The following is a 13,533-nucleotide window of genomic DNA, read 5'->3' as shown; positions in this document are numbered from 1 at the left end:
ACCATCAGACCCTTATTCGTATCTGGTAGTGCATAGTGTACTGCATTGCTAAATCAAATGCAGTGTATCTCGATTATTTGTTACAGGGAGGTTAGTCGATCAGTCTTACGCTTTGGGTGTCAGTCCAGGGACAATGAGATTCTTCAGTAAAAAACCATCGTGAAAAACAAATATTTCAAGTCAACCTTCCCGGAAATAGAACCCGCATCCTCAAGCGGGGTAATTGAACGCTCTAATCACTACACAGTGCGTACGGCGTTTTCCTACTTGATTTTCTTTTTGATGATTTTTACCGGAGAGCAGCCATCATGTCAAAAACACTCGTCCAGAAATCAGGTTCTATTTCACTCTAACATCTGAATTTTTCATCCGCTTTTGAGCGGATGCACAAACAAAAATATGGCTACACTCGGGTAAAAATAATAAAAACTGAAATCGAGTGGAGATTAGTGTACCTAGTAGTTTAACGGTTAGTGCATCCTTTAAATTCGGAGTCCGATTCTCGGCAGGGTTGATTTAATTTTTTTGTTTGATAATCAGTCGATTTCCACTGCAATATTGAAAAACCCTGGACAGACTGATTAAATTTTTTTCGCGTTTATTACAATAGCTTGTAGGGTTTGACTGATTTACCAAAGCAACGCCATAATATGCACCTTGACGTACAAATAAAAAAATATTTTTGTGATTAAACTATTAACATGCAAAATTATATAAGAATAAAACATAAATCAAACAACAGTTTCATACTTCAATTGATGACGTTGTTTTTTATCTACTTTAAAAAATATATTAATTAATGTGCATAATACTAGTTGTCGAGCGTACAACTGTCCGCTGCATATGAGAAATTCAATTCAAAGGAATTTTCTACTCGTTTGTAAAACAAAGAAACGACAAATTCTTCTTAAGAAGTCAATGCCCGTTACTTTTTTCACTTAACAATATTTAGGGTTTCTTGCGTTATTTTAATTAATTTGATGTTATCGTGTCTGGCTTGTGCTAAAGACTCAAAAATATCAAAAGAGAAGCTGTTGTTTAAACTACATACGTAATCAATCAAATTGTTGGATATTCTTTACTTAACAAATAAAAGCAACCCTTTCATTTTGTTTTTTAAAACACAGTTAGGTACCAAAGAATCAACACTGAAAATGACTGATTTTTTTTTTGTAAAAACTATCCAACTGAAATGTTGATGAGTAAATATATACAATAAATACGTAAGTAAAAAAATCCATGCAGTTAGAATTTGGCTATTTTTCCGATAAGGTAAAATAACGGCAAAACATCTAATAGATAATTTGATTTATATTTATCTCAATTTGTGTGTCTAAAAGTACAAATATTCCAAAGAAAAAATTAACAAATTTTATATTTGAAGGACTTCATTTGTGATTATTAATTTAAATAAAATAAATAAAACAACTTTGTTTTTAACCACATTTTTTTTTCGTAGGTAAAATAAAGGAAAAAAAAAGACCTGATTTATTGGCTCCACGTGTAGTATTTAGTAAACATGATAGACATAAACTAGGAAAGAATTCATTAATTACGTAAACCTTGTTTGCTTCGAAACCGGAAGGTGGAAAAAAAGTGGTTAAAAACAAAATTGTTTTATTTATTTTATTAAAAAATAACAATTTTCCAAAAAATATTTTGCTCATAATTTAAATTTCCCATAGACACTCTCTCTTCTGTAAAATTTTCCAAATAATATCTTCGGAGGCCAAAGCAATCAATGGTAAATAAAAAACTACTTGACAACTTGACTGTGGTGATTTAAACCTTCATCAAAAATATTTTTGACAATCATGCCTGCACTTCAATACTAATATATCAAATGTATATACTAATGTGCTCATTGTATCAATGTGATTATTTTATTTATGTGCAATTAGAAATTACTAATTCTAATTAAAAAACAAAAGATGCTGGTTTAAAGTATAACAACCATGGCTAACTTATATTAGATTTGGAATATCAAATTATGAACAGAACTCACCTTTACTCGGCCTTTCTGCAGAGGAAAGCAATGTAAGTAAAATTGAAACTCTTTAGACATTGGGTACTGAGAGAATAGTAAGTACAATTGGTTTTAATATGCAAAAGTTTCAGAAAAGCATACACTCTACTTAAAAGCTTTTGCTTTAATCTTTCGGCATGAACGTAATTATTGCTGAAAGAAATGCATTTTTACATACACTGAACCTGTTAAATTTAATGGTCAAGAAGAATTCTTGTAGAAGAAATAAAATTTTAATATGTGTTTGAACTTTATTAAATCTCTTAGCACACAAAGTAAATTTTCAGGATTGTGTGATTCGTGTTGTTCACAAAATTTTCTCATCAAAAATACCTGTGTATTCATGCGAGTAGTTTAAAAAGCTGGGACCATTTTGTTTCATAAAATACAAGTATGGTGACTCGACGATCTGAATAATTAAAACTTGCTATTTGGTTTCAATTTGTTTTTGGCTAAAATTAAGCTTTTCATTTAACTAGCTTTAATTTAATAATAAATTCATTATTATTGCTAACTGGTTACTCATTAAAAAATATGTTTTCAGTGGAAAATATCTGATAAATAATTTTTTGAAGAACACATTATCTGCAGTAACACAAATGATCAAAATAAATAGATAAATCAAAGGAATTGTGACTTTACATAAATGACAAACGGAGACGGGTGTCTTTTGGAAATGTTCCATGAAAGTCTAGGAATTTCAAAATCCTAGTTGGTTTGGATTTGTATTCATTATTTTATTCACATTTATCTTTGATTTTTTTAAATGGTTAAAAACATTAAATGATAATTAATACTCACGGAATCGCCTGATCCCGATCCAATTCCAAGGTCTAAGAAACCACCTGGTGAGCTTGTAGGGCCAGCGGGGCCCGGAGGGCCAGGGGGGCCGGGGGGGCCACGGACTGATTCTCCAGGCGGACCCTAAAATAAAACAGAATTTTAATCATACAGATATCTCAACAAAAACGGCAAAATTTATTGATAAGGAACACGTTTACCTCCTGCATACTATTTTAGAAGAAAATGTAGAATTAACTATTAGAACGAAGCTGCTAAGAGAATCTTGCTTCAATAAAATAAGATATGAAGTATACATCATGTGAACAGTCAGGAAAACCCGATGAGTACTGAGATTAAAAGATAAAGGGATCGTGGTATTCGATGCAAACCAATTCTCGGGACTTGAAGTTGGAAAACATAACACGATGGCTGTTAGTTTTTCTTTCGGCCGACGCTTTATCTAAACCTTAATATCTTTAAATGTTTGTTGTCAGATGGCAGTTGATTTGTTTATTGCTTTGTTTTTGGTTTCATATTTCTTTTAGTTGATTTAACGGTTGTGTGAAAATAAATTGATGGGCTATGGCTATATTATTAAGGGTCACTCGATATGGACATACTAAAAATATTTTTGAAAAAAAATTCGTACAACAATAATATTTATAAACGTTTATTTATTAATATGAACTTATAAAATGTTATATTTGTGCTCTTATCATTTTATTTTAAAATAAAATCACTTTAAAGTTTCGATTTGTATTTATTTAAATGTCATATTTTCGTTTTCATTTATGTTCCTCCCCAAAAAAGAGACCAAATTTCGATTGTTTGACTTTTTTTACGGACGTTTCTTTGTGTAACTGCATTTTATTAAAATAACAAAAATTCGTTTAAAGTTCAATTCCATTTTAATTTATAATTTTCGCCAGTAACCAGGTTTCAGCGTTACCGATATTGTAAAACTGACAGAATAAAGCTATGCACGTGTTTTTATTATAATAATTGACAATTTAATTATTTTTAATAATAATGTCGAGCACCCAATGAAAAATTATACGGTTGATGGTGCTTTGCCGGGATGAGTATTTTACATTTGATTATAAAAAATAATATAATATTAACATGTGTATGGATTTTTCATAAAGATACTTAAAAAAAAAAACAACAACAATAGTATACTAATTGCTGGTTGTAAAATGGCTAGCTCTCTCATTGCATCTAAAAAATAATAATCAAAAAAATAGTTTATAATCTATAATTAATTTAATGCCAGTTTAGCGATTTCACCAGTCAAGAAGATTTAATGTGATATACGCCTTGATAGAGAAATCGTATTTTTTCCCAGGAATAAGTATGCAATTGAGTTCCTACGAAGGATGTAAATAAATTAAATCAGAGTTTTGTGAAAAGGTATTTTTTTAAATCTAAGCGGTTGTTGCTGTGCCTCTTAATATGATTTAAAACATTGACAATCACGAGGTTTAAAGTAATAGACAGCATGAAGAAGATTAACGTTATTTTCTTGAAAGAAGTGAGCTTTTCATTACTTTAAAAAACTAAAACGGTATAAATAAGACCTAAAATTTTGTCTCTATATCGTAAAAGGCTCTGCCAGAAAAAAATCTATGCGCGCCGTGATGTAATAGCATAGAAATACAGTATTTAACAAATTCCTTTCTTTAATTTATTTAACCCTGTTTTAGTAAAGTAAGTTTAAAATCATAAATACGCCAATCATCATACTTGCGTGCACCCCCACTTACTGTCAATAACCAACTGAATCTCTTTCACACAAACATCGGCAACAAAACAGCGTCTCTGGCTTTCTTGTTATTTTATTTTATTCGGGAAATCAACAGTTCTACATACATATTTATAGTAAACAAACAGATATAGTGTATAAACTCAGAACTAATAACAGATTTCCGCATAGTATACAAAGTTAGTAAAGAAAATATATTACATATCAAATAAATACATACAATTTATGCATATAAAAATGTTATTTTCATGTACTTAATAATCAAAGATTTTTTTCATATTTATTTTAAGAACATTAAGTTACTGTAAATTGGGCGGGATTAGTACAAGAACGCTTGAATAGAGGATAAGAAGGGGAAGGGAGATGTACATATTTATTATTATAATGTCTACTAAGTTACATAATGCATTTTTAGTGTAAATTTTAAATTGACAGAGTGATGTTTGTGTAATCTATATGTGAGTTCTATCATCACGCTGCTCTCTCTCATACAAATTTGTTGCTGTATTGGCGTCACATTCATTCTTTGCAGTGCGAGAATAAATCTTTTTTGTATTGAAGGAGCATATCTACACAAAATTTTCATTCCAAATCCGGTGTGAAAATGTCCATTTAAAGATTACAAAAAATGCGATTTTATTACAAAAAAAATAAAAGAGATATATTAAGTCTAGTATCCTCTTTGGACTAATGTGACATCACAGACACATCCATTAAATACTTAAACATCAATTACATTGTATGACTTGATAATTTTTGTAATTTGATTGACTTTGTTACGTGCATTTACATTGTTTTGTAATATGTATATTCATCTACCGTAATCAAATCATCTTATTAACGTGCAACTGCGTTTATATTCAAAACCAGTTTTGCGTTAATTAAAATACCAATTCATTGAACCAATCCACGTCGGGGGTTTAACGGACGTCGTTACCTTTTTGACTGACATAATCACACATCAAATTCAACCAAAATGATCTGCGAAACCATAATTTAACCGAGGCTGATATGTTTATCACGTAATGTTTTAACAGCTCGTTGCAGAACAAATATTAATTCGCTGGTTGATTGGATCACAGAGCATGAGAACTTTACTTAATAATATCAATAATAACCTCAGAGAGTTTAAAATGGCTTTAAAAGGTATCACCATGGCTTCAATTAATCACTTAAATCGGCCATACATTATGTCAACAAGAATCTCAAACATCTAAAATGGAAATAATAACTGCTGACATCAAACTGCATACACATTCAAACAACAATGTGTTTGGAGGGTATTTACCCACACTTTGTGCCTGAACATCGCTCAATATGCGAGAACGGCCAACAGAGGGTGCTGTTAACATATTAAAAAAGAAAAACACAAGACTTTTTCACGCCTACAGCCTACGAACGAATACGTGGTGATTAATCTCTAAAGCTTGTGATTGTGAATTGTTCTTATCATTGTTAACTCAATGTTAAATAAATTTCGTATAAGTAATCTTCATTGCGTATTATTTTATAATCATCACCTAATTCTAAATAACTAAATGAAAAAAACAGATCAGAATAATCTAACAACCGATCAAATCCCAACAACTTCCTCAAATGCATAATTGATGCGATAAATGATAAACATGATTGATTGACAAGTTACAGGAAAAAAAATAAAAAAGAAGGAAAAACGGAAGTCTAGACATTTACAGATTGGTTGATTTTTTAAGGCAAAATGTTTATAAAATATCAAAATGGGTGTTTGATTGGCAAAATTATTCTTTAATTCCTGTAATAAAATATAGTTGTTTTTAATTCAAATTTTTATGTTTGTTCTCAATAAATTATAATAAAATAAACAGTTAATATGAATTTTATTCGATTGCGAGAATCATTGAAGATTTGCAATCTTTAAAATTAATATGCACGCAGAGCGGAAGGTGAATAGGTATCATTCTTTTTACGTTGATCAAATCCATAGGAAAATGCCGAACATTGAAAATAGAAAAACCTAGTACATACCCGTACATTTTCTCAGAAAAAGAAATGTATATTATACTGGTATCCAGCCAATTTGAGATATCTACTCGGATTACAGGAAAACCTAATTTTATATTTATATTGTGCGATTGAACAAGTAACATTACGTTTTTCATAAATAACATTGGCAGAAATATTGAAAAATGCCTCGGAATTACTCGAAGAAAACAAAATCGCTATGCTAACTGGAATTATTTCTCGATATTCTAGTCAAAGTCAAAGTAGGTCAGGTATTTTATTTACTGAATAAAAAGCAAAATTGTTTTAAACAATTGAATACCAATTTCAATCGCTTTTATTTATAAAATGAATAAAATCACCAATAACGGAATAAATTCAATGCTTAACGTTGATATTAAAACAGGTTTAGAAAGAAAAACCGCGTTGATATTTTTTTGGAACAAAAAATGGTTGGTCTTATAAAACGAATGAAAAATCGTACAAATAACAATTTTTCATTAAAACCTTAGCTAAAGTTATTTGGTGGTCACAAGGACCATGGTATTTATCCTTAAGCGTGCAGTTATTTGTTCTTGTTAAATAATAATGCATTTTATAATTGAGTTTTTCAAAAATTGAATTTTTCTATTTTATAATGCGATTAATGAACCGGATGTGGGCACCCCTAACTAAAAACACGTTATTAACCTTTTCGTATTTCTATGTTTTTTTAACTTTTTTCGCGAATAAACAACAAGATATATTTTGTATAAGACAATTGTTAAACAAATTGCGAATATGTAGAAATAAGATAAATTAAACATTTCTTTGAAAAATTAAAAACATTCGAAATAAACTCAAATTTCAATAAAAAAATGTTTTTCAGAAATAACATACGAGTACCTAGATATATTTTTTTAAATAAATTTATTATAAGTAAAAAAAACTAAATTCAGTCTTTTGTCTACAAACATTTGGACAAACTTAAATATCGTAATAAATTTTAGGCATTGAAATAAAAAAAAAATGCTCCGAGATATTAATGTGTATTTCAGCAATTTAAAAAAAACTAAATTTGCGTATTACAGTATATAAAACTTTCGAAGTTAGACTGTCTTGACAAGGTCTTGTGTTTTTTTTGCAGGAGCACTTTGTGATTCATCCAGGTGGTCCAAGATTCGTTCGCGTAGCTCTTAATGACTTTCCAAGATTCGTTTGCGTAACTCTTAAGGACTTTTAGTCCCATCGAGTTGGGACTTATGTCTCAAATAATGTACAGTAAACTTATGTTTGTAAATTAATAAATAATTCCACAAATGCAGATAAGGGAAATTTATTTTCAACTTTCTTTATTCGAAATTGTTTTCATAATACTTTTCCCCAACATTTTCATGTTATATTGTTTGTCATTTAAGATGAGATTAACAAACAAATAAAGTGAAAATATCTTCGAATAACCGAAATCTAATAAAATGATGATTCATGAACCATAAACCTTAATATGGCACTTTGCACCCACTTTTTGCAGCATACGAAACTTTTGAAGCAAAACAAGCTTTCGATGCATCAGTTTTATTTACTCCAGCTGCTGAAAGAAAAAGGATGTGACATTTTTAATTCTAACGGGATGCGACCTAGTCACTTCTTTAATTAGTGGGCGTTTAAAAATGTGCCGGACGTCTCATACCTAAGTTCATTAACGCCCGATTAAATAACAATGCAAAACCTAGGGGCCTCCGAAGTGTAATGGCTACAAAAATTGAATCACGCTTGGAAGGTTTTGGGTTCGATTCCCGGTGAGAACACTATAATTAAATGTGATTTTTCTCAAGTCTGGGTGTTTTCTACTTCAATTCACCACGCTGTAATTTGGTTTTCTGATCTGTTGTGATGAAGAAATTCATTTAAGTTAATGTATTTTTTTACCTTTTTAATAATAAGAATGTCAAGTAGAATAAAATACGGAAAGAGAAAATTAGTAATATTAAAGTCAAATCAACCGAATACGAACGGCAAAGAGCAAAAGAGTAATTAAACAGAAAACGGTGTAACTTGTAGGTTTTGTTCTAGATTCATCACTCTTAATGAAAACTTCAGTAAATGAGTTGGAAATTATTTATTAATAAATGCCGGCCGTTTAACCTTTCCGTCCACCCTACCCTGGAACGAGAATAGGCCTTGATTAAAATTTCTGTGTGTAAAGATGTCCGTGGCCTTATTCTGACTCTAGGTAGCTTCGTAAGGCTCAAACATTGGCTCCCTGGAGGAATAAACTCATAATAGAAGCTGATTAGCCTGTTTCTTCAACCATTGTTATAAATGGCTTCGCATTTGATTATGGGTAAATGAAGGGGAACAATCGATTTTCCTCGAATTAGGTAAATAAAAAAATGAAAGTAAGAAATTCGAAAAAATACACAGCATTTTGGTATGAGTATTAATTCTTTAAAGATTGAGTATAACTATTACAAAGCATGCATTAAATTGTAAAGTAACAAAGATTTCTTCGAGAAAAAAACGGTCAATTATAAAAATGTGTAAAATGGCGACAAAGTAAATAAAAAAAACAAGGATTTCCGTAGAATTTTATTTCGTTTTCTTTTAAACTAGGCGGTGACTATATTTTCATGGACAGAAGGTTTACGTTTGATATCCATAAAGTTATACGTATATATATATTTTTTTTATTAACATGAACGGCAAATTTACAAACATTTATAATACTAACATATTTGGATTAATATATTTTTTTTAAAGATTTATAAAAAAAAATAAACCTTAAAATTATACAAGATTTATATTCAAAAAATTAACCTAAAAATTATACAGCATATTCAGTAGAAAGTTTAAATAATAAAGCATTCTACAGTAACACAACAAGAAAATCATAAGTACTGTTTCACACAGCTAGGCAAAGTGAACAAAAAACTGTATATATATATATTATGAAATGCATGAATAAATAAATATAATTACCATTCACCATCTTTGAAAATGTTCAAAAAGTTTGTTCTATAGGAACAACACCCTACTCTAAATATATCAGATACGTGGGAATAACTATTTCCGAGTTCATGAAGTCTATATTATACAATTTATAACGTACTGAGTGTAACAATTGGTGAAAAAATACTTAAAGAGTTTTTTCTTTATTTTTTGTGTATTATTTGTTTCGTGTAATATTATTTTGTTCGATTATCTATAAAAGCTTTTAACTATACTATGACTTTAGAAAATGTGCTTCATTATACAATCTATTAAAATCTTTGATGATCTCTGCTTTGTGTGTGCGTAACAATGAGCTTTCATATAAATCATTCCAGTGTGCTTTCTAATAATTGCAAACGACTTTTTTTTGGTTACTTGGTTCTCCGACGGATACTTACAAATTAACATAGGGTTATTAAACATTTGATCGCACTATACTTTAAACTTACAATTAAACATGTTAAAATTTAAAAAAATTGCCAATGAACTACAACAGTACACCTATTTATTTATGTAACAAATGTAGACAAAATTACGGGATATTTAATTCACAGTGTGTGATTATATTACATTTTTTAAACATGTTTTATAAAATGTAATACGGTAAAATTGGTTCTGTACTATAAATATTTTCATTGTATTAAAAGTCATAATAATTATTTAAAATACTAAGGGATTTATTATGATAAGTAATTTATTTTTTTATTGTATTGTAAGCTGTAGCTGTATTAAAGTATTTTTATAAATAAACAACGTTCTAATACGGCACTGAAACATAAAAAAAACTGATATATCTGTCGCTCTCAAACAGTTAAATCAGCCTCTCAATCAGGCGGCCAGTCCATTTACAAAACGCCGGTATTCAATCAAATGGCTAGGCCGCTTGTTGAATTTATTAAGAAAGCTCAACGTTCAACGTGTTGACTAGTTGAAAGCTAGCTCTTTGGAAAATGCAGAACCGAAAGTTACGGGTCATTTAGTTCATTTTTTACCACTGCAATACTAGCAGTCATCTGTGATCTGACAAATATTGCATCAGCAATTGACAACGTGTGATATTTTTTTGTTTTAAATGAAAATATAGAGCGTCATAAAAGACAAAAAAACACAGTGAGTATGGGTTTTTCTGTAAGTCATCACTCATTAGTCGGAGATGAGTTTTAAACGACAATTTGAGTCCAAACTAATTAAATAATTCTTGCGATATTATTCTGGCCCATATAATTATTGTTCCGTGTATTAAAAAATCTTTCTTGTCGACATTTCGGACAGAGTAAAAGCGTCTTATTTCTGGTCCAATGTATTTTTTGTGTTTTAGTATATTGATGTCGAATGAGGAATTTGTACTGTACCAACCTAATTATTTTTTTTTTTTATATATAATTTTTAACGTAACCCAACTTATCCTCACCTATAAATAATGTTGCCCATAGTTCTATATTTCTTTTTTAAGTGTAGTAAAAAGTAAAAAGCTTTTTTTACATCCCATCTCTCCAGATACACAAACAAAAAAGAATAACCTTTTTTGCATAGCGATAGTTGGAGGACCGGCAATTGATACAGGCTACTTTTTTCCCAAAAAATAATATTATTTTACCTGAAAATTTCATATTACTAAATGACAAAACTAATTAATTAGTTTTCTCCCAAATAGCATGCGACCGAAGGCGTGGGTTAAAATCTAGATTTAGTGGCTCTTTAAGCGGCTTGACGCTGTGCTGGCTATCGTCTTCTATTGTTAATGAGGAGCTTGACTTTATAATAATTGTTAATCCTGTATTTATAATAACGTGACAAAAGACAATTGACAAAAGAGTAACAAAGTACTTATTCTATATTTAAACGTTTGTATTAAGTAAGTAACTACTAAGCATACCATACACCAGATAAATCAAGTCAATTTTTTAAATTAAAACAATTGATTTCAAATTAATTATTTTTGGCATCCACTTTACCGCCTACTCATTTTCAAATAATGTTGCTTATTGTTGACATATACAAATGTTTATATTTTTTCATTGTTCTTTTTTTAAAATTTGGATTGAAACATAGGTATTATATTTTACTTCTCATTCCTCCGGCTATCCCTATGCGAAAGAAATGTGTCAATCGGTCGCTCCGTTGAGACGTGAAGGAAACACAAACAAACTAACCTTTCGCATTTATTTATTAGCTGAGTATTAGAGTTCAAATTTATGCTACAAAAAAATATATAAATATATATATATATATATATATATTCATTACTACATTATACTTCCGACTGGGTTCCCAAATATCCCAGATACTTTTTTTAAAATTTTAATTTTCAATAAAATTTGCTTTCGTTGATGATTAACTAATTTTTCAACAATATTTTGAATTTGTATAAATGTTTGTAGATAAGGACAAATTTAACTTTCTATAGAGTTATTGAGATTGAAATTTATTACAACAGAGAGAAAACAATACATTTTTAAAAATGAATATAGAATCATAGGCATTTACACATTAAACTTGTTATTGTGTAACATTTACCGTTATACCTTAACAGAAGTCAAAAAACGGAACATTGGAGGAAATGTGGATGTTCAAATATAGGCAGAATGGCAAATGTTACACAGTGAGTAAAATGGCTATTAAAACCAGCCAATGACAGGTCATAAGATCTGTAAATATTTATACTTCATATGCCTTTCTTAAGATTGCTTTCTTTCTCTGTTGCAATACACATTTTTCAATTGGTTTGCTCTCTAAAATTATATTTTAAAATAATATTTCTCATTTATACTTACGAGTACTCCTATTCTATTCTTCTTATCAAAGTTATACGAACAAGTGTAAAACTTTATTACGGCGAACATTTTATTTGGGAGACTTTTTTAATTGAACAATCAAAATTGTTTCAATCACAAGTGATTATGCATTGCAAAACATCTAAGATTCATTAAGGACAAAGAAGACAGCGATTTAACTTACCCTTTGTCCGCGTTCTCCCTTGTCTCCCTTCGTTCTGGAGTAATCTGCAAATAAATCAAACGAATATAATTAATCAAAAATTCATTTATATTCAATAGCCACTGCAAACAACCTTTAAACACTAATCGATTTACGTTGATTTCAAAGGAGTTTCTTTTTGGTAATTAAATATATTAAACATAATTTAATGCAATTTGATGATTTTTTAATTTTGAAAATATATCACTGTTTTTACAGTGTACCGAGGTTTTTTGTTTCAGGTCCCGACTAGCTAGCTAATTCATTTTGTTCAAGTTGCACCTTTTTTGTTACAAGAGTTTTTTCATTGAATTATGGTAAAACAACTCAAATTAATACTAATGATATTAAATATGGAAACATAATAATTCTTAATTTTTATTACAAACTAAACAATAATGTACTAATGAGAAAGCACGAAATTAAAGATCTTGGGATTGTTTTAGACTCAAAACTACTTTTTGAATCGCATATCAATAAAATTACCTCCAAAGCATTTGAGCATGTTAGGTTTCATAATTCGAATGAGAACACTTTGATAATCCAAAGGCCCTAATTTCATTATATTATACATTTGTCAGAAGCCATTTGGAATTCGCCTCTCAGATATGGAATCCCCAGTATGCCATATATATAAGTAGAATAGAAAATATTCAAAATAAATTTATAAAGTACCTTAAATACAAAACCGGTATTTCTTATGTATCTACTCTCACTGCCTCCACCTTCCATGGAATCATTTCTCTACAATACCGCAGAGTGTGTGCGGACCAACTACTGCTTTACAAAATTATGACAGGAATGGTTGACTGTACAGAGCTGCTTGGTTTAATAACAATACATGTGCCAGCCAGGATTTGTAGACGGTACCATCTGTTTCACGCACCAATAAGTAAAACATCGTATGTTAAAAATGCTTTTTTTCGTAGGACTTTTTCAATGTACTATACAAAATGTAAAAATATAGATTAAACAAACATCACTCTGTCAGATTTAAAATTTACACTAAAAATGTATTGTGTAACTTAGTAGACAT

The 13,533-nt window shown here is 29.6% G+C and overlaps 1 protein-coding gene across 1 annotated transcript in view; it reads right to left on the bottom strand.

The window, feature by feature from the left end:
* LOC148279673 (uncharacterized) overlaps positions 1-13,533 on the bottom strand; it is a gene marked incomplete at its 5' end in the record, with an annotated part of 532,408 nt that overhangs the window by 46,572 nt on the left and 472,303 nt on the right. Inside the window, 3 exons of the mRNA XM_088229586.1 lie at positions 2,006-2,020; positions 2,828-2,950; positions 12,480-12,523. Of these exons, the coding sequence (XP_088085712.1) occupies positions 2,006-2,020; positions 2,828-2,950; positions 12,480-12,523 (182 nt within the window). The remainder of the gene's footprint in view (positions 1-2,005; positions 2,021-2,827; positions 2,951-12,479; positions 12,524-13,533) is intronic.

Source organism: Micrasema longulum, unplaced genomic scaffold (assembly GCF_059751315.1).
Source record: "Micrasema longulum isolate JH-2025_06_02 unplaced genomic scaffold, ASM5975131v1 h1tg000682l, whole genome shotgun sequence".
Lineage (NCBI taxonomy): Eukaryota > Metazoa > Arthropoda > Insecta > Trichoptera > Brachycentridae > Micrasema > Micrasema longulum.
This window is presented reverse-complemented; position numbering and strand designations above follow the sequence as displayed.